This window comes from Haemorhous mexicanus, chromosome 30, assembly GCF_027477595.1.
Source record: "Haemorhous mexicanus isolate bHaeMex1 chromosome 30, bHaeMex1.pri, whole genome shotgun sequence".
In the NCBI taxonomy this organism is placed as follows: Eukaryota; Metazoa; Chordata; class Aves; order Passeriformes; family Fringillidae; genus Haemorhous; species Haemorhous mexicanus.
In genome coordinates, this window is record NC_082370.1 from 2,151,886 (window position 1) to 2,175,222 (window position 23,337).

The window sequence follows — 23,337 nt, forward strand, 5'->3', positions numbered from 1 at the left end:
GGGAGAGCTGAGCGGGGCGGTGATGTCGCCGTGACCGCAGGAGCAGTAGCTCGTCAGTAGGCTCGGGCGCGGCGGGCGATCTGTTGATCCTTCCGGTTCATGGAAATGATGAATGGGAGCGGCACGCGGCTGCGTGACGTGTGCGCCCTGCGTTACGACATTGCACAGTCCCATCTGACCGCCGGGGGGTCATGACGTCACCATGACGTCAATTTACCGTTTTTGTGTCAAGATCAGCAGGAGTTTGGTAGCTACGAACCTGCGATAGGTGACGTCGCTGCTGATGTCATTGGTATGCTGTGTGATGTGCCTGCGGATTGGCTCTGTGATGTCACTGCCCCATGTAGGAGGATGTTATGGGGTATATGATGTCACTGCTGACATCATTCCCATGGTGTGTGAAGTGCCTGGTAATCGACTCTGTGATGTCACTGCTACGTCATTCCCACATGTCAAAACGAGTTAAATTCAATAGTTAGGAGGATGTTATGGGGTGTATGATGTCACTGCTGACATCATTCCCATGGCGTGATAGTGCCTGGTGATTGGCTCTGTGATGTCACCACCACGTCATCTCCTCCCCCTGTCGCTAATCAGTCGGAATGAGCAAATTAAGGGGGGAATGCACAGCCCCTGGGTTCTCTGTGATGTCACTGCTGATGTCACATTCTCCAGGAATCAGCAAATCATCAGGAATGAGGAAATCCGGGGATTCACCCTGATATGGGCACAGCCTGGGGAGTGGCTGGACCTGGAGGGGTCAGTGATGTCACTACTGGCGTCATCATCTCTCAGATGTGTGAAAAGCGGGGAAACTGGGAAGATTCGGGGGGTCCTGCCCCGATTTGGGCACAGTTTGGGGGCAGTTTGATGCTGTTTGGGGCAGCTTGTCACCACCTTACAGGGCCACCGCCAGCAGTGTCCCCTCCTTGGGGGGCTCACACCCCCCTGGGGCCCCCTGACCCATCCCCGCAGCACCCACAGCTCAGACGGGTTAAAAATCATCCATTTAATAATTTTTTTGACACAAAATGTACAGAATTCAGGAATTCAGGAGATCCCTCTGGCTGTCCTGGACTGCCCAAAGCCCTGCCAGGGGGCTCAGAGACCCTGGCACAGAGCCCCAGACCCCTGGGACTTTGATTGTGACCCATGGAAAAAATTACCAACCTTATCTGAGGATCTGCAAGCCCTGACAGTTTGAGTAGAATGACAGTGAATTTATCATGGGGTGAAAAATAGATTTTTGGGGTTTTTAGACTGGGGGCTCAGGGGGCAAGATGGAGGAATCTGGCCGTGTCCAGCCTTTCTCCTTCTTCTTCTGGGTGGTGGTGGCACTTCTGGATGGGTTTAGAGAAAGATCTCAAGTGTCTAACAGAGGTGATGGGCATCGGGAAGTTATTGTAAATATTGTACAGGTAGTTTACAATATTTAGGCAGGCAGAATGCCTCTGTCTGTCCTGCTGAACAGACCTCGGCAGGCCAGAGAAAGAATTTTATAGATAAGAAACAATAAACAACCTTGAGAACGAGAATAGGAGGGCCCTGACTCCTTCTTCCACCACCGGGCTGGGAAAAGAGATTTTGTGACACATCTGGGGGTCACTGTGAGCAGCAGAAGCCCCGAGACAATCCCTCTGCCCTGCGGGGATCCCGAGGGGCTCGGGGGATACGAAAACAACTCCGTGCAGCAAAGGGGGTGAAGAGGACTCCGACCCGCAGCCCGGGGCTCAGCTTCCCGCCGGGAATTCCGCGGGGAGCACAACCCGGACGAGGACAAACCCCAAACCGAGCCGCGGCGAAAATCCCAACCGGGAACCTCCGGCTCCCCGCAGAGGGACCGCGGGCAGGCGGGGTGGATCCCGCCGGATCCCGCCGGATCCCGCGGGATGCGATCCGGCCGCGGGGCTGCCTCACACCAGCTCGTCCAGGAGGGTCCCGATGCCGGCGCGGGGCTGTTTGCGGGGCTCGTTGCACATGGGGCACACGCAGCGAACCTCCAGCCACTCCAGCAGGCATCTGCGGGCAGGAACGCGGGAATTGGGGAATGCCCCATTCCCACCGGGAATTCCCGCGGGCAGGGATTCGGGAATGCCGATTCCCACCGGGAATTCCTGGCATCGGGGGCAGGAATGCGGGAATGCCGATTCCCACTGGGAATTGTGGGGATGCCGATTCCCACCGGGAATTCCTGGCATCGGGGGCAGGGATTCGGGAATGCCGATTCCCACCGGGAATTCCTGGCATCTGCGGGCAGGAATGCCGCCGGGAATTGGGGAATGCTGATTCCCACTGGGAATTCCCGCCTCCTGCGGGCAGGGATGCGGGAATGCCACCGGGAATTGCGGGAATGCTGATTCCCGCCGGGAGTTCCCGCAATTCCCGCGGGCAGGAATTCGGGAATGCCGATCCCACCGGGAATTGGCCGCTCCCGCCGCACTCACTTTCTGTGGAAGGCGTGCTGGCACGGCAGCACCCCCAGCTCCTCCTTCAGCCGAAAATCCTCCAGGCAGACGGCGCAGGTCTGCTGTGGGAGGTGAGACAGCGGCTGAGGGCGGGTGTGAGACGCCACGGCTCGGGAAATCCCGGGAATTCCCAGCCGGGAGCTCAGCCCAGTCCCCGAAGCACCCGCGGGGACGGGGATTCCCTCCCGATCCGGGCCCACACATCCCGGGACAGCGCGTGCCCGGCCTGTCCCGTGTCCTGAGGTTATCCCGGGTCATCCCAGCCTGTCCCTGAGCACAGGGGACATGTCCCGAGGGTTATCCCGGTTCACCCCAGCTCCGTGCCCAGCCTGTCCCTTGTTCCCAGGGTTATCCTGGTTCATCCCAGCACCATCCCCTGGGTTATCCCGGTTCACCCCAGCTCTATCTCCGGCCTGTCCCCTGTTCCCAGGGTTATCCCGGTTCATCCCAGCTCCATCTCCGGCCTGTCCCCTGTTCCCAGGGTTATCCCGGTTCATCCCAGCTCCATGCCCAGCCTGTCCCGTGTTCCCAGGGTTATCCCGGTTCACCCCAGCTCCATGCCCAGCCTGTCCCCTGTTCCCAGGGTTATCCCGGTTCACCCCAGCTCCATCCCCGGCCTGTCCCCTGTTCCCAGGGTTATCCCGGTTCACCCCAGCTCCATGCCCAGCCTGTCCTGTGTTCCCAGGGTTATCCCGGTTCATCCCAGCTCCATCTCCGGCCTGTCCCCTGTTCCCAGGGTTATCCTGGTTCATCCCAGCTCCATGCCCAGCCTGTCCTGTGTTCCCAGGGTTATCCCGGTTCACCCCAGCTCCATCCCCGGCCTGTCCCCTGTTCCCAGGGTTATCCTGGTTCATCCCAGCTCCATGCCCAGCCTGTCCCCTGTTCCCAGGGTTATCCCGGTTCATCCCAGCTCCATCTCCGGCCTGTCCCCTGTTCCCAGGGTTATCCCGGTTCACCCCAGCTCCATGCCCATCCCGCTCACCCCGTGCACGTTCAGCCGGCGGGCGTCCCCTTTCAGAACGACCTGAGGGAGAGAAGGAGGGGCGGATTTCACACCGGGATCGCCCCGGGACGAGCTGAAGGGAGCCGGCAGGGCCGGGATGAGCCGGCAGGCTCCGGCCAGGGTGTCCCCTCCCAGAGCTTCGGAACGAGCAGGATCGGTCCCGCTGTGTCCCCGCTGTGTCCCCGCTGTGTCCCCGCTCCCCCCCAGCCCCTCCGGCTTTACCTCCTTGTACCCGAAGCGCTCGCTCTGCGCCTGCTGCCGCAGCTTGCTGGAGAGGGGGGACAGAAAGGCTCCGTCAGTTTGGCAACCAAAACCACCCGGGAGGCCCCCAAAAACGAGGGGAACGCGCCCCTCCCGCCCGGGATTTGGGACCGGCGGCTCCGTTTGTGCGGGAGCAGCGCGGGAATGGGCAGCAGAATTTGTTTGCCTTGAAGTCGTTGGCAGCGCTGCATCCCCCGCAGCTCCTGCCGTGACCTCGGCCGGGGAAGGAGCTGTCACCCTGCTCCTCTAAGTTCTTCTAATCCTTCTGACGTTCACATCCTTGTAAGGACACATTTCAATAGGATCATCGATGTCGGTATGGAACACGAAAGAACAAAGACGCACATTCCTGCTCTCAAGGTGAAGAGCAAAAGGGGAAGTTTATTTCCTGACTCCGACATTCATAGATTTCTAAAAGTGTCAGTGGGTTGGAGGGTGGCAGTGCCACCTCTCCAATGACACTGGGCAAACCAACAGTCCATGGAATTTCTCCTCCTCCATAAAAGTATGCAAACCAATGAATTATTTACAGAAAGTGTGAGAAAGTTCTCTACGAGAATGTCAACAGCAGAAAGCTTAAAAAACCTTCAAAAATCAGGGTGACACATCTCCTTCACAGATGAGGAAAGCTGAGGTTTATAGCAGCACCACAACATTACCTGCTGGCAGAGGCAAGAGCAGGCCAGAGATCCCCCTGCAGTGCCAACAGCAATGGCAACATTATTTTGCCTTTAGAAAAAAATTAATATAAAAATAAAGAAATAAAAAACACTTCAATGGAACTAAGCAGCTAAAAGTGTGTGAAAACCTACATTGAGTGCATTCCTCATGCCCTTTTCTGTAAATACTTATTGTTTTGCATTCTTTTCTGGAAGAGGAGAAATTTGATGGACTGTTGGTTTGTCCAGAGTCACTGGAGAGGTGGCACTGTCACCCTCCAACCCACTGTCACTTTTGAGAGTCTATAAATGTTGGAGACAGAAATTACACTTCCCTTCTTTCTACCTTGGAGGTTCCAGCGTGGGTGTGGTTTTATTTCGTGTCCTATAGAGTCATGGACACATTTTATAAAAAATCCTTTTGCCAGGATTTTTCCTCCTGAGGAGCTGAGAGGCCTCAGAAATTAAATGCAAACAAAGATTCTCTGCTGCTGTGGGGTGCAGCAGGTGGATCTGGGATTGGTCTCTGTGGTTGCTTCTCATTAATGGTCAATCCCAGCCCAGCTGTCCAGACTGTCTGGGTCACAGACAAACCTTTGTCATTCATTCCTTTTCTATTCTTAGCCAGCCTTCTGATGGAATCCTTCCTTCTGTTCTTTTAGTATAGTTTTAATATGATATATATCACAATTTAAAATAATAAATCAGCCTTCTGAACATGGAGTCAGGATTCTCATCCCTTCCCTCGTCCTGGGACCTCTGAACACCACCAGGCTACAGCGACAGGGAGCCTGGCACAGAACCCTGGGCACGGCCTCTCCTCCAGCCCAGCCCCCAAACGCTCCCAAAACCGCCTGAGGGACTCAGGGGACAGCCCAGGGACAACACTGAGCCGGCCCTGCAGCAGCAGCAGCTGCAGCCTCGGCTTTTGGGGTTAAAAATAGCAGGGAGAGCAGGGAAAGGCCCATCCTCCCTCTCCTTCCCTCTCCTTCCCTTCCCTGCCCGCACAATGCGGCCCCCGCACGTTCCCTGGACAACAGGAGCCCCTTCCTGCGCTTCCTGCCCTGCTCCGGGGGGTTTGTCCCTGTTTTCTGGGACAAAACAGGACCTGGGAGTGCCCAGGGACACCGAGCCCCCGGCTCACCCGATGAAGCAGCAGCAGAAGATGAGGCAGAGCACGAAGATGAAGATGCCGGTGCCGAAAATGGCCATGTAGAGGTTGAGGGGCAGGTCCTGGAAGGGGATGGGCGGCATCCTGCAGGGTTCACCGCCATAAACCAGCCCCGGGCTGCAGGGGCACCCTGGGGGGAGGAGAAATTCAGCGCTGAGGTGGGAAAACGTAAGAGCAGAGAGAGGCAATGGAGCTCGCCAGGAGGGCAGGAAGCAGCACGAGGACACTGTCCTGTGTCTGGGAGTGGCAGAGTCCCCTGCAAGGACAGCAGCCCAGGGTGGCACTGGCAGCACAAGGACACTGTCTGGGGAGTGGCAGTGTCCCCTGCAAGGGCAGCAGGCCCTGGAGCAGCCCAGGGTGGCACTGGCAGCATGAGGACACTGTCCTGTGTCCAGGGAGTGGCAGTGTCTCCTGCAAGGGCAGCAGGCCCTGGAGCAGCCCAGGGTGGCACTGAGCAGCCCAGTGTGGCACTGGCAGCACAAGGACACTGTCCTGTGTCCAGGGAGTGGCAATGTCCCCTGCATGGGCAGCAGGCCCTGGAGCAGCCCAGGGTGGCACTGGCAGCACAAGGACACTGTCCTGTGTCCAGGGAGTGGCAGTGTCCCCTGCAAGGGCAGCAGGCCCTGGAGCAGCCCAGGGTGACACTGAGCAGCCCAGGGTGGCACTGGCAGCACGAGGACATTGTCCTGTGTCTGGAGAGTGGCAATGTCCCCTGCAATGGCAGCAGGCCCTGGAGCAGCCCAGGGTGGCACCGGCAGCACAAGGGCACTGTCCTGTGTCCAGGGAATGGCAATGTCCCCTCCAAGAGCTTCTGAGACCTGGCCCGAGGAGGCTCCTATAACAGCTCGGTGTCCCCCACGCTGCCCAGTGTCCCCCAGGCCACACCAGGGATGTGTTTGGGACAGGAAGAGCTGCTGGGTTTATATTTAGCTTCAAAGGCCACAACCCTTCCATAAATCCCAGCAGCCCAGCCTTTGTTGCCGGGGCTTTGAGGGTGGAATTCCCAGCGCAGCTTCTGCACTCGTGGGTCACTAAAATAACCCGGTTCTCTTTGCACCGAGCCCTCCTCAGCTCAGCTCCTCGCTGCCGAGGGCTCCTCCCGGCCAGGGGCCCCCGGAATGAGTTCGTTCCACTTTTGCAGCACCAAAGGAGGTTTGAGGTCGGTTTTGTTGGTGTGAGCGGCCAAAGCGCGGCCAGTCCTTTTCCCCGGGCGCTTTCTCCGGGAGAACCGGGCAGGATGAGGGGCCCCGGGGGCACCACGGGGCACCGGGCGCTCCGGGAACCCCGAGGGGTGGAGGGAGGAGCGGGGAGGGAGCGCCCGCCCCACACGGAGCGGCCGGGGGTGCCCGGGGAATGCCCGAGGATGGCCGGAGATGCCCGGGGATGGCCGGGGGATGCCCGGAGGTGCCCGGGGGCTGCCCGGAGATGCCCAGGGATGGCCGGGGGTGCCGAGGGGATACCCAGGGGATGCCCGGAGATGCCCACGGGATGCCCGGAGATGCCCGGGGGTGCCGAGGGGATGCCTGGAGATGCCCGAAGGTGCCCGAGTGCTGCCTGGTGATGCCCGGAGATGCCCGGGGATGGCCGGAGGATGCCCACGGGATGCCCAGAGATGCCCGGGGATGGCCGGAGATGCCTGGAGGCTGCCCGGAGATGCCCGGGGGTGCCGAGGGGATGCCCGGAGATGCCCGCGGGATGCCCAGATATGCTCGGCGATGCCCAGAGTTGCCCGGAGATGCCCACGGGATGCTCGGAGATGCCCGGGGATGGCTGGGAGATGGCCGGGGGTGCGCGGGGGCTGCCCGGAGATACCCGGGGGTGCCGAGGGGATGCCCAGTGATGCCCGGGGAACGCCCAGGGGATGCCCCGCTCCCCCCGCAGCCAGTGCCCCCCTTCCCGGGCAGCAGGGAGGAGACACCCCCTGCCCACCCCGCCTACCCCTCCCCGCGCTCACCGTGGCACCACTGGAACGGGGGCATCGGGCGGCTCCGCCGGGCCGCGGCTGCTCCTCCGGGCCATGGCCGTGCCCGAAAACCCCGCCCCGGCCCCACAGCCCACCCGGGGCCGCCCCCGGCCCGCCCCCGGCCCGCCGCACCCCCGGCGGGTCCGTGCTCGGGCGGGGCTGCGCTCAGAGACACGGGCCCGGCCCCAGGGCATCACCTGGCGCAGGTGGCACCCAGCCCAGCCTCGGGCACGCAGCTGCCCTTTGGGGGCTCGGTGTCAGGTTTGGGACACCAAAGTTAGATAGTCCGAAAAAAGTCGTTGTTGGAAGGGTTTTCCTCTCCGTGCTGAGCTGAAGGCAGGAGGGAATTCCTGGCTGGGAGAGGCTGGGATGGAATTCCCAGAGCAGCTGGGGCTGCCCCCGGATCCCTGGCAGTGCCCAGGGAGCACCCTGAGATGGTGGGAGGTGTCCCTGCCATGGCAGGGGTGGAATGGGGTGAGTTTTAATGTCCCTCCAACCCAAACCAGACTGGGATGGTGACACCCAGCCCAGGCTCGGGGACACCGGCCAGCTCAGCAGTGACACATGGGGTGAGGGTCCTGGTGTGCCCCAAGGCACAGAGCTGTCCTAGTATGGCCCCAGGTCCCTGTCCCCCCCTTTTCCATGATCCCAGCTCAGCCCAGCTGCTCCGGGGGCTCTCCGGAAGCTCGGGAAGAATGGAGCTATATCGGGAGCGGGAGGACAATGAGGGCTGGCAGCCGCCGGGGCCGAGGCCACCCGGGCCACCAGGACCCCCCTTCCCGGCCCTGGCACCCTCCCGGCTCAGCCCTGCTGCTCCTGGGCGTGTTTGTCACAGCCGGGGTGGCCACTGGGAGCTGCCTTTGGGACGCTGGCACGGCCACCTCGTGCTGGACAGTGACCATGGGACTGCCAGCCCTGCTGGGTGACACTGGGACTGCCTGTTCTACTGGGTGATACTGGGACTGCCAGCCCTGCTGGGGGACACTGGGACTGCCAGTTCTGCTGGGTGACACTGGGACTGCCAGCCCTGCTGGGTGACACTGGGACTGCCAGTTCTGCTGGGTGACACTGGGACTGCCAGCCCTGCTGGGGGACACTGGGACTGCCAGTTCTACTGGGTGACACTGGGACTGCCAACCCGGCTGGGTGACACTGGGACTGCCAGTTCTACTGGGTGACACTGGGCCTGCCAGCCCTGCTGGGTGACACTGGGACTGCCATCCCAGCTGGGTGACACTGGCACTGCCAGCCTGACTCTGCCTCCCACAAGGAGCCCCCTTTGTCCCCACTGCTGGGAAAAAGAGGGGACAACCCCAGGACAGGCCCTGAGCGGGGGCTCAGGTTTGGGTGAGGGCTCAGATTTAGGTGGGATCTCAGATTTGGGCGGGATCCCAGGTTTGGGCACTGAGCAGGATCCCAGGTTTGGACACTGAGCAGGATCCCAGGTTTGGACACTGAGCAGGATCCCAGGTTTGGGCAAGATCCCAGGTTTGGGCACTGAGCAGGATCTCAGGTTTGGGCACTGGGCAGGATCCCAGGTTTGGGCAGGATCCCAGGTTTGGGCGGGATCCCAGGTTTGGGCACTGAGCAGGATCCCAGGTTTGGGCAGGATCCCAGGTTTGGGCACTGAGCAGGATCCCAGGTTTGGGCACTGAGCAGGATCCCAGGTTTGGGCGGGATCCCAGGTTTGGGCACTGAGCAGGATCCCAGGTTTGGGCAGGATCCCAGGTTTGGGCACTGAGCAGGATCCCAGGTTTGGGCACTGAGCAGGATCCCAGGTTTGGGCGGGATCCCAGGTTTGGGCACTGAGCAGGATCCCAGGTTTGGGCAGGATCCCAGGTTTGGGCACTGAGCAGGATCCCAGGTTTGGGCACTGAGCAGGATCCCAGGTTTGGGCGGGATCCCAGGTTTGGGCACTGAGCAGGATCCCAGGTTTGGGCACTGAGCAGGATCCCAGGTTTGGGCACTGAGCAGGATCCCAGGTTTGGGCACTGAGCAGGATCCCAGGTTTGGGCAGGATCCCAGGTTTGGGCACTGAGCAGGATCCCAGGTTTGGGCACTGAGCAGGATCCCAGGTTTGGGTGGGATCCCAGGTTTGGGCACTGAGCAGGATCCCAGGTTTGGGCGGGATCCCAGGTTTGGGCACTGAGCAGGATCCCAGGTTTGGGCACTGAGCAGGATCCCAGGTTTGGGCACTGAGCAGGATCCCAGGTTTGATCCCTGGACTGAGTCTGGGGACACTCGGGTCCATCTCGACCCCGAGCACTCAGGTGGCGCTCAGTCCCCCAGTCCCGTGCCAGATGCCACCCTGAGCTGTCCCCAGTCCCACGAGGCTCTTCCTTAGCTCTGCCTTTATTGTCACAGGGTGGCAGGAGGCACGGAGAACACCCGAACACGGCGACAGGAGCTGGCCTGAGCCCGCACACCACACCTGACATCACCACGGACACACGGCACGCGCGGCAGGGGACACACAGAGCTGTCCTGGCAGCCAGGGACACAAATGCCAGGGGGGACAACAAAGCCTTGGAGGCTCCCTGGAGGCCACGGGGATGGAGCAGCCGGTGAGGTGGGGCCGAGTCCCTCCAGAGGCTCCGGGAGCGCGCGGGCTGGGGTGGAGGCCATGGCCAGGAGTGCAGGTGGAGGGTCTGGGCCGGACCAGGGGGGACCCCCTGAGCTGGGGGGGCTGCGGGGGAGCCACGGGCAGAGCTCACACAGCCGCAGCCCCTCAGGAGCTCCTCTTGAGCCGCAGGGCGTTGTCCAGGGCCACCAGCTGGCGCAGGAAGCCGCGGTTGGGGATGATCCCGCGGTGGTCCTTGACCGTCTTTATGGCTTCGACCAGGGGCATGTGGTGGCGGATCATGAGGTAGGCGAGGACCAGGGTGGCCGACCTGCTGACCCCGACGGCACAGTGCACAAGGATCCTCCCTGGGGGGACACGGCGGCCGCGTCACGGCAGAGCCAGGAAAATCCCACATTTTCAGCCCAAGAAGCCCACATTTTCAGCCCAAAATCCCACATTTTCATCCCCAAAATCCCTGCATTTTCAGCCCCCAAATCCCACATTTTCATCCCCAAAAATCCCACATTTTCATCCCAAGAATCCCACATTCTCAGCCCCAAAATCCCACATTTTCATCCCCAATATCCCACATTTACAGCCCCAGAATCACACATTTTAAGGCCAAAATCCCTGCATTTTCAGCCCAAACCCCCTGCATTTTCAGCCCCAAAATCCCACATTTTCAGCCCAAAACCCCTGCATTTTCAGCCTCAAAATCCCTGCATTTTCAGCCCAAAACCCCTGCATTTTCAGCCCAAAATCCCCGCATTTTCAGCCCCAAGAATCTCACGTTTTCAGCCCCAAAATCCAACATTTTCAGCCCAAAAATCCTACTGATTTGAAAAGGCTGAAAAGGCTGTTCTGGATAAATGTTTCTGGCTGAGAGAGCTGGATGTAAAAACCTGGAGGATTTTTGAGATTCCCGGGGTTTATGGTGCTCTCACAGCTCTGGCTGTGCCCTGGAGCACCCGGAGCTGAGGTGCAGGTGGGCAGCAGGTGGTGAGGGACCGAGGTCACCCTCGGGACAAAGGGTGTCAGTGTGTCCTGACAGCCCAAAACGGACAGAACTGGCCCAGCAGCAGCTCAGGACACAGGCTGGGGCTGCGACCTGAGGGGACAGTGCTCCCATCCAGCCTGTTCCCTCTGGGGAGGGCGTGATGCCATGCAGGGGACACCACTGGGGTCATCCCATGAGGGGACACCATCGAGGTGATCCCATCCAGGGGACACCATCAGGGTGATCCCATCCAGGGGACACCACTGGGGTCATCCCATGAGGGGACACCATTGAGGTGATCCCATCCAGGGGACACCATCAAGGTCATCCCATCCAGGGGACACCACTGAGGTGATCTCATGAGGGGACACCATCGAGGTGATCCCATCCAGGGGACACCATCAAGGTGATCCCATGAGGGGACATCATTGGGATTATCCCATGAGGGGACACCATCGGGGTGATCCCATGAGGGGACATCATTGGGATTATCTCATTAAGAGACACCATTGGGGTGATCCTACAAGGAAACATCATTGGGGTGATCCCATGAGGGGACACCATTGGAATTATCCCATGAGGAGACACCATTGGAGTGATCCCATCCAGGGGGCACCATTGGGATTATCCCATGAGACATCACTGATGTGATCCCATGAGGAGACACCATTGAGGTGATCCCATGAGGAGATACTGTAGAGGTGATTCCATCCAGAGGACACCACTGAGGTGATACCATGAGGAAACACCATTGGGATTATCCCATGAGACATCACTGAGGTGATCCCACAAGGAAACACCATCAAGGTGATCCCACAAGGAGACACCATTGGGATTATCCCACGAGGAGACACCATGGAGGTGATCCCATGAGGGGGCACCATTGCGATTATCCCATGAGGAGACACCATTGAGATGATCCTATGAGGGGACACCATTGGGGAGATCCCACAAGGAAACATCACTGAGGTGATCCCATGAGGAGATATCAACAAGGTGATCCCATCCAGGGGGCACCATTGGGATTATCCCATGAGGGGACACCATTGGGGTGATCCCACAAGGAAACATCACTGAGGTGATCCCATGAGGAGACACCATCGAGGTGATCCCATGAGGAGATATCAACAAGGTGATCCCATCCAGGGGGCACCATTGGGATTATCCCATGAGACACCATTGAGGTGATCTCACAAAGAGACACCATGGGGTGATCCCATGAGGAGACACCATCGAGGTGATCCCATCCAGGGCACACCATCGAGGTGATCCCATGAGGAGACACCATTGAGATTACCCCATGAGGAGACACCATCGAGGTGATCCCATCCAGGGCACACCATCGAGGTCATCCCATGAGGAGACACCATTGGGGTGATCCCATGAGGAGATATCAACAAGGTGATCCCATCCAGGGGGCACCATTGGGATTATCCCATGAGGAGACACCATTGAGGTGATCTCACAAGGAGACACCATTGGGGTGACCCCATGAGGAGACCCCATCCCAGCCTCGAAACCCCTTTGATTCCCAGGAACCTTAACACCAACCACCACCAGACCACCACCCCCTCTCCCCACCCTCCCAGGGCTGCTCCCCCCATCCCTTCTCCCTCTCCTCCCCCTTCCCCTGCCGGGGGACCTTCGTTGAGGGCCTGGTGGATGAAGTCAGCGGCGGGGTAGAAGTAGGGGCTCATGTCGAAGGAGGGCGAGTCGTGGGCCTCGATGCCCAGGTAGCGGATGCCCGTGCCCTCGTAGTAGTCGGCGCCGCCGCGCCAGCGGCAGTGCGAGGCGTTCAGCACGTGGGTGATGCGCAGCTGCAGCAGCTCCCGCCGGTTGGACGCGATGTCTCTGCAGGGACAGCAGGGAGGGGACACCTCAGAGCACTACGGGTGTGCCAGGACACTGGAAAGGCTGTTCTGGATAAATGTTTCTGCCTGAGAGAGCTGGATGTAAAACCCTGGTGGATTTTTGAGATTCTTGGGTTTCACGGCGTTCTCACAGCCCTGGCTCTGTGGACACCCTCCCTGTCACCTCCCTCCTCCTTTGTCACATCTAGATCTCTGCAGGGACAGCAGGGAGGGGACACCTCAGAGCACTCCAAGTGTGCCAAAACACTGGAAAGCTGTTCTGGATAACTGTTTCTGCCTGAGGGAGCTGGATGTAAAAACTTGGCAGATTTTTGAGATTCTTGGGTTTATGGTGATCTCACAGCCCTGGCTCTGTGGACACCTTCCCTGTCACCTCCTTTCTCCTTTGTCCCAGGTAAATCTCTGCAGGGACAGCAGGGAGGGACACCTCAGAGCACTATGAGTGCCAGAACACTGGAAAGGCTGTTCTGGATAAATGTTTCTGCCTGAGGGAGTTGGATGTAAAAACTTGGCGGATTTTTGAGATTCTTGGGTTTTATAGCAATCTCATGGCTCTGGCTTTGTGGACACCCTCCCTGTCACCTCCATCCTCCTTTGTCCCAGGTAAATCTCTGCCAGCACAGCAGGGAGGGACGCCTCAGAGCACTAGGAGTGTGCCAGGACACTGGAAAGGCTGTTCTGGATAAATATTTCTGCCTGAGAGAGCTGGAGGTAAAAATTTGGCAGATTTTTGAGATTCTTGGGTTTATGGTGATCTCACAGCCCTGGCTCTGTGGACACCCTCCCTGTCACCTCCCTCCTCCTTTGTCCCAGGTAAATCTCTGCAGGGACAGCAGGGAGGGACACCTCAGAGCACTAGGAGTGTCCCAGCCCAGTGGAAAGGCTGTTCTGGATAAATGTTTCTGCCTGAGAGAGCTGGAGGTAAAAACCCTGGTGGATTTTTGAGATTCTTGGGTTTTAAGGTGCTGTCACAGCCCTGGCTGTGTGGACACCACACCTGTCACCTCCTTCCTCCTTTGTCCCAGGTAAATCTCTGCAGGGACAGCAGGGAGGGGCACCTCAGAGCACTCCAAGTGTCCCAGAACACTGGAAAGGCTGTTCTGGATAAATGTTTCTGCCTGAGAGAGCTGGATGTAAAACCCTGGTGGATTTTTGAGATTCTTGGGTTTTAAGGTGCTGTCACAGCCCTGTCTCTGTGGACACCACACCTGTGACCTTATCTCTTGTCCTTCAGCTGAAGCAGTTTCTCCATCACAGGTTTTTTGTGAGAACAGGCAGTCAGACTAAGCTGCAAGCTGCAGCCTTAACTCAAAGATGTCCATTTCACCCGAATCAAAACGGATTCCTACCCTGGAAAATTCCTGCTCTGCCTCACCTGCCACGGGGATCCCTGCCAGCACTACCCCAGCCCGTGGAACTGGCCACACTTACTGGTCTCCCAGGTAGAGGCCAGGCCACACCTCGTCGGCGTGGTTGCAGGCGGTTTTGCCGGTGTAGAGCAGCCGCTCCAGCTCGAAGACGCTGAGGATGGGGTGGCTCCCGCGCTCGTCCCGCGGGGCGCGGCTCGGGGACCTGCTGCTGCTCCTGTAGAGCCTGGACAGGAAAGCCATGGGCGCTGCCCAGCCCCACAAGGCATGCCTGTGGGGGCGGGGAGGCCGGACGGGGGCCTGGGGGTCACTTCTGCTGCTGCTGCCACCCACGGTCCTGTCAGGGAGCAGAGGAGAGGCCGTCAGGAGAAACCCCTCTGTCACTGACATGTTTTCTGAAAAATCCTTTCCTTGGGATTTTCCCTCCTGAGGAGCTGAGAGGCCTCAGGAACAAACTGCAAACAAAGATTCTCTGCTGCTGTGGGTGCAGCAGGTGGGTCTGGGATTGGTCTCTGTGGTTGTTTCTCATTAATGGCCAATCCCAGCCCAGCTGTCCAGACTGTCTCGGGCACAGACAAACCTTTGTCATTCATTCCTTTTCTATCCTTAGCCAGCCTTCTGATGAAATCCTTTCTTCTATTCTTTTAATATAGTTTTAATGTAATCTATATCATAAAATAATAAATCAGCCTTCTGAACATGGAGTCAAGATTCTCATCTCTTCCCTCACCCTGGGACCCCTGTGATCACCATCACAATCGGTGACCCCGAGTGAAGAAATCACCACACCCCTCCTCAGCGAGGGGCTGGGAATGGGGCTGGAGCACCAGGAGGGGCTGAGGGAGCTGGGAAGGTGTTGGGGTGTGGGGGGACACAGGGCAGATGATGGACTTTGGACCTGGTTAACATCAGAGGTTTGGTAACAGGATGCCTTGGCAAAAGCAAACAGAACTTTGAAAATTAGAGCTGGATTGCAAGATTCAAACGGGTTTTCCCTAAAAAGAAAATCCCATTAAACTCTGCAAGCAAGAGATGTTGTTAAATGCATAAGTCCGTGTATGATTTTAACTAATCATTGTAGTACACATCACTGTCTCCCTGAAATGGAAGTGTTTGTATCCCACAATGAAATCGGGTTCTGATCTCCGAGTCAGCATCCCCATCTCTCTCCATCGCCGACAGAAAGGGGCTCAGCCCGGAGAAAAGGAGCTCAGGGGGGCCTTGTGGCTCTGCACAGCTCCTGCCAGGAGGGAGGGAGGCTGAGGGAGCTGGGAGGGGGCTCAGCCTGGAGAAAAGGAGCTCAGGGAGGTCTTGTGGCTCTGCACAGCTCCTGCCAGGAGGGGACAGCCGGGGGGGTCGGGCTGTGCTCCAGGCACAGGGACAGGAGGAGAGGGAACGGCCTCAGGCTGGGCCAGGGCAGGCTCAGGGGGGGCACAGCAGGAATTTCCCCATGGAAAGGGGGCTCAGGGCTTGGCACTGCCCAGGGAGATGCTGGAGTCACCAAGGAACAACTGGAGGTGGCACGGGGCTGGAGACAAGGGCCCAGAATGGACTCGATGATCCTGGAGGGCTTTTCCTGCCTCAGGGATTTTGGGATTCTGTGCTGCTGCCAGCTGGGACCTCTGACTCCATCCCTGCTGGCCCAGGGCAGGCAGGTCCCACCCTGCTGATGCCAGGTCGCCCACCCAGGGCATTCCCCACATCCCTGCTGTGACAGACGAGCAATGCCCTGGCGGCTCTCGCAGTTAAAGGGCAAATATCATGGATCTATCTTAGGAGTTTTATAGATTCATAGTTAAGTTTCACCCCCCCTTGTGTTGTTATTATGGGGTGGCCTGGGTTTGGGACATTTGGGAGGGTTGGCTCGTTACCATGGCAACAGCTGACCTGCAATCAAGGTGTCAGGAAGTGCCCTCCACCACGGCACAGAGCTTTGGGAGGGGTTAAAGGGTTAAAAGGTGGGAAAAATCCTCTGCTCCCAGCGCCGAAATATTTTCTCTATCCAACCTTCTGCCGTATTTTTTGATAAGTTTTTAATAAGCCTTTTTAAATCTTTGGAAAATGAGTAGCACTTCTCACACTTCCAAGAAGGAAAACTGCTGGGGAGAACTTCCAGCTGATGGGGCTGGGGAGAGCTTCCAGCTCAGGGCTGGGGAGAACTTCCAGCTGATGGGGCTGGGGAGAACTTCCAGCTTCCAAGGGTGGGGAGAACTTCCAGCTGCCAGGGTTGGGGAGATTCCAGTTGCCAGGGTTGGGGAGAGCTTCCAGCTCAGGGCTGGGTAGAATTTCCAGCTGCCAGGGCTGGGGAGAATTTCCAGCTGGTGGGGCTGGGAAGAGCTTCCAGCTGCCAGGGCTGGGGAGAATTTCCAGCTGCCAGAGCCTCCACGGGCCCAGCGTTGCTCCAGCCCCGCGGCTTTGGGCTGAGGCCACCTTGGCAGGAGCTGCCCTGCCCAGGAGCCCCTCCCGTGGCTCTGCTGCCAGGGGACGGTGCCAGCTCGGGGCTGGCGCTGCCAACCCGCGCTGGGAGGCGAGGAAAGGCGGCCAGGGCTGGGCACGGCACCAGGATCGGGCAGGAAAAGCCCCGAACAGGTGGAGGATTCCACATGGCACCAGGCAGCCTGGCCGCGGCACAAAACCCCGGCGGGGCAGCATTAACCCTCCACGGGCACGGCCCCGCGGCTGCTCGGGAGCAGCCGGGGCCGCTCTGGGCTGGGAAGGGTTAACCGCAGGCATGAGCAAGCTGCTTTTAGCCAGCAGCTCCTCCAGGGCACGGATCTGCATCATCCGCTGCTGTCACACATCTGCAAGGACCCTGCCCGGGCAGCGCCCGCTGCCAGGCTCGGTCAGAGCGGCGTTTTTGGGCTCCCTTCGCTGCTGCCCCTCCCGCAGGAGGAGAAATGAGAAATTCTCCTTCTGTCCGAGCAGCGCTGCCCGGCTGGGCTGGGGGAAGGGCAGCGACCTCGGTCCCTCCTGTGTGACATTCCCGGGACCTTCTCTGTGACATTCCCGGTCCCTCCTCTGTGATATTCCCAGTCCCTCTTCGGTCCCTTCTCGGATATTCCCGGTCCCTCCTTTGTGATATTCCTGGGATCTCCTCGGTGCCTCCTGTGTGACATTCCCGGGGCTCCAGCCAGCCGAGGAGGAGGAGGAGGAGGAAGGAGCCCCCAGAGCCTCCAGCCATGTCTTGGCAACGCAGAGGGAAACGCGCCAAGGGCAGGGGGAGCTCGGAGGGAGCCCAGGGAGAGCCAGGGGGGTCCCCATGTCCCTTCCCTGCACCCGGGGTGCTGCCAGCCCTGCCCAGGTGTCACCAGGACCAGCTCCTCCTGCTCTGACCCCGGCTGGGAATCCGGGCTGGGACAGGCTCCGGGCAGGGCCGAGCTCCGGGAACCTTGTGTGACCTTGGTGGCAGCGCGGCCGCGCGTCCCCAGCCCCGGAATCAGCGGCTGGATCGTGGGGAGGGCCGGAGCGGCGGAATTCCAGCTGCTCCTATGGCCACAGCTGGCTGGAAAAACAGCCATGCCCACCCAGGCCGGGCTGCCAGCCGCGCCCGGAGCCCCCCGCAGCCCCCCAGGGTCGGGAGAGGCCCCGCGGCCGGAGCTGGAACAGCCCCGGGCACCTCCCGGGCACGGCTGGCCCCGGGCGGGGGGCAGAGCCGGGGATCGCTGGGAGGGGGCATGGAGCCCTGGGAGGGGGGGACAGAGTCCTGGGAGGGGGGCATGGAGCCCTGGGATGGGGGGACAGAGTCCTGGGAGGGGGGGACAGAGTCCTGGGAGGGGGGCATGGAGCCCTGGGAGGGGGGCATGGAGCCCTGGGAGGGGGAGGATGGTCCAGGGGGAGGGGGGGATGGTCCTATGGGGTGCAGGAATAATCCCGTGGGGTGCAGGGATGATTCTGTGGGGTGCAGGAATGATCCCATGGGATGTAGGAATCATTCTGTGGGATGCAGGGAGGGTTGAGGATTTAGGAATGCTCCCGCGGGGTGCAGGAATGATTGTGTGGGGTGCAGGGATGATCCCGGGGGTGCAGGGAGGGTTCAGAATTCAGGAATGATCCCGTGGGGTGCAGGGATGATTCTGTGGGGTGTAGGAATGATCCCATGGGATGTAGGAATCATTCTGTGGGGTGCACGGAGGGTTCAGGATTCAAGGATGATCCCGTGGGGTGCAGGGAGGGTTGAGGATTCAGGAATGATCCCGAAGGGTGCAGGGAGGATTCTGTGGGGTGCAGGGATGATCCCGTGGGGTGCAGGGAGGGTTCAGAATTCAGGGATGCTCCCGTGGGGTGCAGGAACAATCCCATGGGGTGCAAGGAGGATTCAGGATGCAGGAATGATCCCGTGGGGTGCAGGGATGATCCCGTGGGGTGCAGGGAGGGTTGAGGATTCAGGAATGCTCCCGTGGGACCCAGGACAGGTCCCGCGGGTGCCGCAGGGAGCCGGGCGGAGGCTCCGCGCCCCGGGGAGCCGCGGGGAGGGCTGGGGCACCCCGAGCGTTACCTTGGCGAGCGCCGGGAGCCGCGGCAGGAGCGGGAGGAGCGGGATCAGCTCCGGTCGGCCATGTCTGGCTGCCGCCGCCGCGGGAGGGAGGCGGATGGAGGAGCAGCTATTTTAAGGCATGACATGGCCGGAGGCAGCGGTGTTCGTGCCGGGCTGGGCGCGGAGGGGACGCGCGGACACCGCGCAGCAGCGACAGCGACAGCGACAGCGTCCCCAGATCCTCCGCGGAGCCTCCCCCGCACCCCGGCGGAGCCACGGGAGCGCAGGGACAGGGGGAAATGGGGATGGGGTTTGGTAGTTTTTGGTGTTTTTAAGGTTTTTAAATTTTTTTTTAATTTTGAGGGTTTTTTTTTGTAATTTTTTTGGGTATTTTTCCTTCCCAGGCGATTTTTGGGGGTATTTTTAGGTATTTTTTTGTATTTTTCCTTCCCAGGCAACGTTTATTTGTATTTGTTTTTGTCTTTTTTTCCTTTTTAGGCGATTTTTAAAATTACTTTTTGTATTTTTTATTAATTTTTTTGTATTTTTCCTTTTAAGGCAATTATTTTTTTCTATTTCTGAATTATTTTTTCTATTTTTCCTTCCCAGGCAATGGATTTTTTTTTTTTGGTATTTTTTGTATTTTTCCTTCCAAGGGGATTATTTTTGGTATTTTTTAGGGGTTTTTTTGGTATTATTCCTTCCCAGGCACTGTTTTTTGGGTTTGTTTTTTTGGAGTTTTTTTTTTTTTTGTATTTTTTCTTCCAAGGCAATATTTTTTGTATTTTTAAATTATTTTTTTGTATGTTTCCTTCCAAGGTGATTTTTTTTTGTACTTTTTTCCCACCTGACCTCATCCTCCCCCCTCCCTTTTTGTACATCCAGGCCTCGGTGAGGTTTTCTCCTTGTGCAAAGAAAATAAACCTCGGATTTCCGTGGGGATAGCAAAGCAAGGAATAGCTTTTTCCCCAGGAGGGGGAAAATAATAATTTTTTTTTTTAGATTAAAAATTTTTAAAAAATTAAAAATTTTAAAAAGGGAAAAATTTTAAAAAATAAAGAAAAATTTTAAAAATAAAGAAAAATTTTATAAAATAAAGAAAAATTTAAAGACATAAAGAAAGACTAAAAAAAGAAAGAGGGAAGGATTGAAGCAGAGGTTTTTTTGTTGTTTTGACAGTTTCTAAACGCTGCCTTTGGTTTCACAAGTGCTGCAATGTTTCACTTCAGCATTTTCCAGGTGGAATTTGCTCCGTTTCCCTTGGAAGCGCTGCTCTCCCCACAGAAAGTCTGACTGGGATCAGGCAGTGGGAATGTGGGGGGAAAAACAAGCCTGGGAGAAATGGAAACGAGCTGCTCCAGGCTGAATCCTGGGATTCTTCCGCTTGGGATGGGATCAGAGGGATGGGATGGGATGGGATGGGATGGGATGGGATCCATGGGATGGGATGGGATCCATGGGATGGGATGGGATGGGATGGGATGGGATGGGATGGGATGGGATGGGATCCATGGGATGGGATCCATGGGATGGGATCCATGGGATGGGATGGGATCCATGGGATGGGATCCATGAGATGGGATAGGATGGGATCAATGGGATGGAATCCATGGGATGGGATGGGATCAATGGGATCCATGGGATCTGATGGGATCCATGGGATGGGATCAGTGGGATGGGATGGGATCCATGGGATGGGATGGGATCAGTGGGATCCATGGGATCCGATGGGATCCATGGGATGGGATGGGATCAATGGGATCCATGGGATCCGATGGGATCCATGGGATGGGATGGGATCAATGGGATCCATGGGATGGGATGGGATCCATGGGATGGGATGGGATCAGTGGGATCCATGGGATGGGATGGGATGGGATCCATGGGATGGGATGGGATGGGATCCATGGGATGGGATCCATGGGATGGGATGGGATGGGATCCATGGGATGGGATGGGATCCATGGGATGGGATCCATGGGATGGGATGGGATGGGATCCATGGGATGGGATGGGATGGGATCCATGGGATGGGATGGTATCAGTGGGGTGGGATGGGATCAGTGGGATCCAGGGGATGGGATGGGATCCATGGGATGGGATGGGATCCATGGGATAGGATCCATGGGATGGGATGGGATCAGTGGGGTGGGATGGAAGCGCAGCTGGAAAAGTTCACAGATGCAGCCACTGGAGGCTGCTCTGGTCATACATAAATCACCTCCAGCCTCCTTCACCTAAACCACAGAGACAACTCCTGCAGCCTCTTCCTTCCCCCAGCTGCGGGTAAAGCTGGAAAACCCCTCCTGGAGAGGGGGGATCCCTCAGCTTCCAGCCCCATTTCTGAGGAATTTATGGAAAACCCCTCCTGGAGAGGGGGGATCCCTCAGCTTCCAGCCCCATTTCTGAGGGATTTATGGAAAACCCCTCTGGGAGGGGGGATCCCTCAGCTTCCAGCCCCATTTCTGAGGGATTTATGGCCCTGACCTTCACCTTGTGCCTCCCTCTCCCCTCCAGGGACATTCCCATTGTTATTCCAGCCAGGTTCCTGCGGGATTCACGCTCAGATCTCCTCTTCAAACAGATAATTAAAAGGTAATGGTGTTTGTATTGCAGAGAAAAATAATAATAATGGTAATAATGATCCCAATAAACAGGACTTGGCTGCTCAGGAGAGTTTGTCAAACGGCTCCTGGAGAGGCTGGGCACACTTTAATGAGTTTGAAGAGCAGGATTTACAGGGCAAACTGACTCAGCTGTTCACAGGTGACTGCTGAGGTGGAGGTGCTCTCAGGGGCAGCCGGAGCCGTGACTGCAGCAGGACACAATAAAAATAAAATGATAATAAAGAAAGGGCATTAAAACCCCATCACTTTTACAGCAGCGGGTGTGCAGGAGGGAGCTGCGGCTCTGCAGAGTCCGGGAGCCATCCTGAACTAACGGCTCGGCTGCTCCAGGCCGCTCACGCGGGCTCGTTTCACGCAGGATGAATTACAGGAACTGAAACTGCCTGCCCTGGGAGAGCTTGGGGCAACTTGGGGGTTACTCAGGGGTTACTCAGGGGTTACACAGGGATAAGTCTGGGATAACTCATGGATAACTCAGGGGTAACTCTGGGGTAACTCTGGGGTAACTCAGGGGTTACTCACGGGTAACTCAGGGGTTACTCACAGGTAACTCATGGGTAACTCAGGGGTTACTCAGGGGTAACTCAGGGGTAACTCTGGGATGACTCTGGGGTAACTCGGGTTACTCAGGGATAACTCTCGGGTTACTTGGGGCTAACTCTGGGGTAACTTGGGGGTAACTTGGGGATAAATCAGGGTAACTCAGGGGTAACTCAGGGGTTACTCAGGGATAACTCTGGGGTAACTCAGGGGTTACTCAGGGATAACTCAGGAGTTCTCAGGGGTTACTCAGGGGTAACTCTGGGGCAACTCGGCGGTAACTCTGGGGTAACTTGGGGGTAACCCGGGGATAAATCAGGGGTAACTCTGGGGTAACTCATGGGTTACTCACGGGTAACTCAGGGGTTACTCAGGGATAACTCTGGGATAACTCACGGGTAACTCAGGGATAACTCTGGGGTAACTTGGGGGTAACTCTGGGGTAACTCAGGGATAACTTAGGGATAACTCATGAGTAACTCATGGGTAACTCAGGGGTAACTCTGGGGTAACTTGGCCGTTACTCAGGGGTAACTCTGGGGTAACTCAGGAGTAACTCAGGGGTAACTCAGGGGTAACTCACGGGTAAATCACAGGTAACTCAGAGATAACTCGGGGGTAACTCAGGAGTAACTCAGGGATTAGAGGGATAACTCAGGGGTTATTCATGGATAACTCGGGGGTAACTCAGGGATAACTCTGGGGTAACTCAGGGGTAATTCACGGGTAACTCAGGGGTAACTTGGGGGTAACTCGGGAGTAACTCAGGAGTAACTCAGGGATTAGAGGGATAACTCAGGGGTTATTCATGGATAACTCAGGGGTCACTCAGGCGTCACTAAGGGTCCCAGCTGGGTCTGGGTCCCATGCCCGGCCCAGGGCCCTGCTCTGGGGGCTGCACCCAGCCCCAGCTGGAATTAAAATTCCTGTAAAAGCAAAAAGCACCGAAGGCAAACCCCCAGCGAGCCCCAGAGCAGCCCAGGGGAACTGAGCCTTGGCTGCACAAATGTCCCCTAAAATTGGGGTCCCTTCTTGGTGGGACACAAAAGCTCCTGTGGCTGCAGAGTCCTGGAAGGGGAGGTGGCTGCAGGTCTGGGATTAACCCTGCTGCAAACACAGGCAGCCCAGCCTAACAAAGCTGAGGAATCCAATGCTGGGAGCTCAAATCCTGATTTTCTCCTGGTGAAATCGGCTGCACCCACCCAGAGAGAGCTCAGGCCTGACCCTCCCTCTGCTCTCCTTGGAAGCAACGGGAAATATCCAGGATTTTGCCTCTGATCCCCTCCCCTGCTGGGTTTTGTCACCCACTTGGGCACTTCATCACGGTTCTCCTTCCCTTTGGAAAGCGCTGACGTGTAATTATTGCCGTGATTAAC

General features: G+C 57.7%; 2 protein-coding genes and 1 non-coding gene across 3 annotated transcripts; 1 reads left to right on the plus strand and 2 right to left on the minus strand.

Moving 5' to 3' along the window:
- The first annotated feature begins 86 nt into the window (after positions 1–86).
- LOC132340042 (small nucleolar RNA U13) lies at positions 87–180 on the plus strand. The gene has a single exon (XR_009489795.1). It is a non-coding gene; the product is annotated as a small nucleolar RNA U13 (small nucleolar RNA).
- An 814-nt stretch (positions 181–994) lies between these two features.
- Positions 995–7,596, minus strand: RNF122 (ring finger protein 122). Its single transcript, XM_059870549.1, has 6 exons — positions 7,514–7,596; positions 5,533–5,689; positions 3,691–3,736; positions 3,448–3,489; positions 2,445–2,527; positions 995–2,019 (listed from the first exon to the last, which is right to left on the minus strand). Exons 1-6 carry the CDS (start codon positions 7,536–7,538, stop codon positions 1,914–1,916), a joined length of 459 nt encoding a protein of 152 aa, XP_059726532.1. The 5' UTR covers positions 7,539–7,596; the 3' UTR covers positions 995–1,913.
- A 2,262-nt stretch (positions 7,597–9,858) lies between these two features.
- On the minus strand, positions 9,859–18,988 carry DUSP26 (dual specificity phosphatase 26). Its single transcript, XM_059870627.1, has 4 exons — positions 18,816–18,988; positions 14,385–14,657; positions 12,725–12,933; positions 9,859–10,450 (listed from the first exon to the last, which is right to left on the minus strand). Exons 2-4 carry the CDS (start codon positions 14,561–14,563, stop codon positions 10,251–10,253), a joined length of 588 nt encoding a protein of 195 aa, XP_059726610.1. The 5' UTR covers positions 14,564–14,657; positions 18,816–18,988; the 3' UTR covers positions 9,859–10,250.
- Between the last annotated feature and the right edge of the window lie 4,349 nt (positions 18,989–23,337).

Bases quoted from the DNA above. Each gene is read 5' to 3' on its own strand.
- RNF122 (XM_059870549.1), bottom strand. From the start codon at position 7,538: ATGCCCCCGTTCCAGTGGTGCCACG. The intron at 3,490-3,690 runs GTAAAGCCGGAG...TCTCTCCCTCAG, and splicing joins AGCGCTTCGGGTACAAGGAG to GTCGTTCTGAAAGGGGACGC. The intron at 2,528-3,447 runs GTGAGCGGGATG...CACCTCCCACAG, and splicing joins GCCGGCTGAACGTGCACGGG to CAGACCTGCGCCGTCTGCCT.
- DUSP26 (XM_059870627.1), bottom strand. From the start codon at position 14,563: ATGGCTTTCCTGTCCAGGCTCTACAGGAGCAGCAGCAGGTCCCCGAGC. The intron at 12,934-14,384 runs GTAAGTGTGGCC...CTGTCCCTGCAG, and splicing joins GGCCTCTACCTGGGAGACCA to AGACATCGCGTCCAACCGGC. The intron at 10,451-12,724 runs GTCCCCCGGCAG...GTGTCCCCCCAG, and splicing joins CCACCAGGCCCTCAACGAAG to GGAGGATCCTTGTGCACTGT.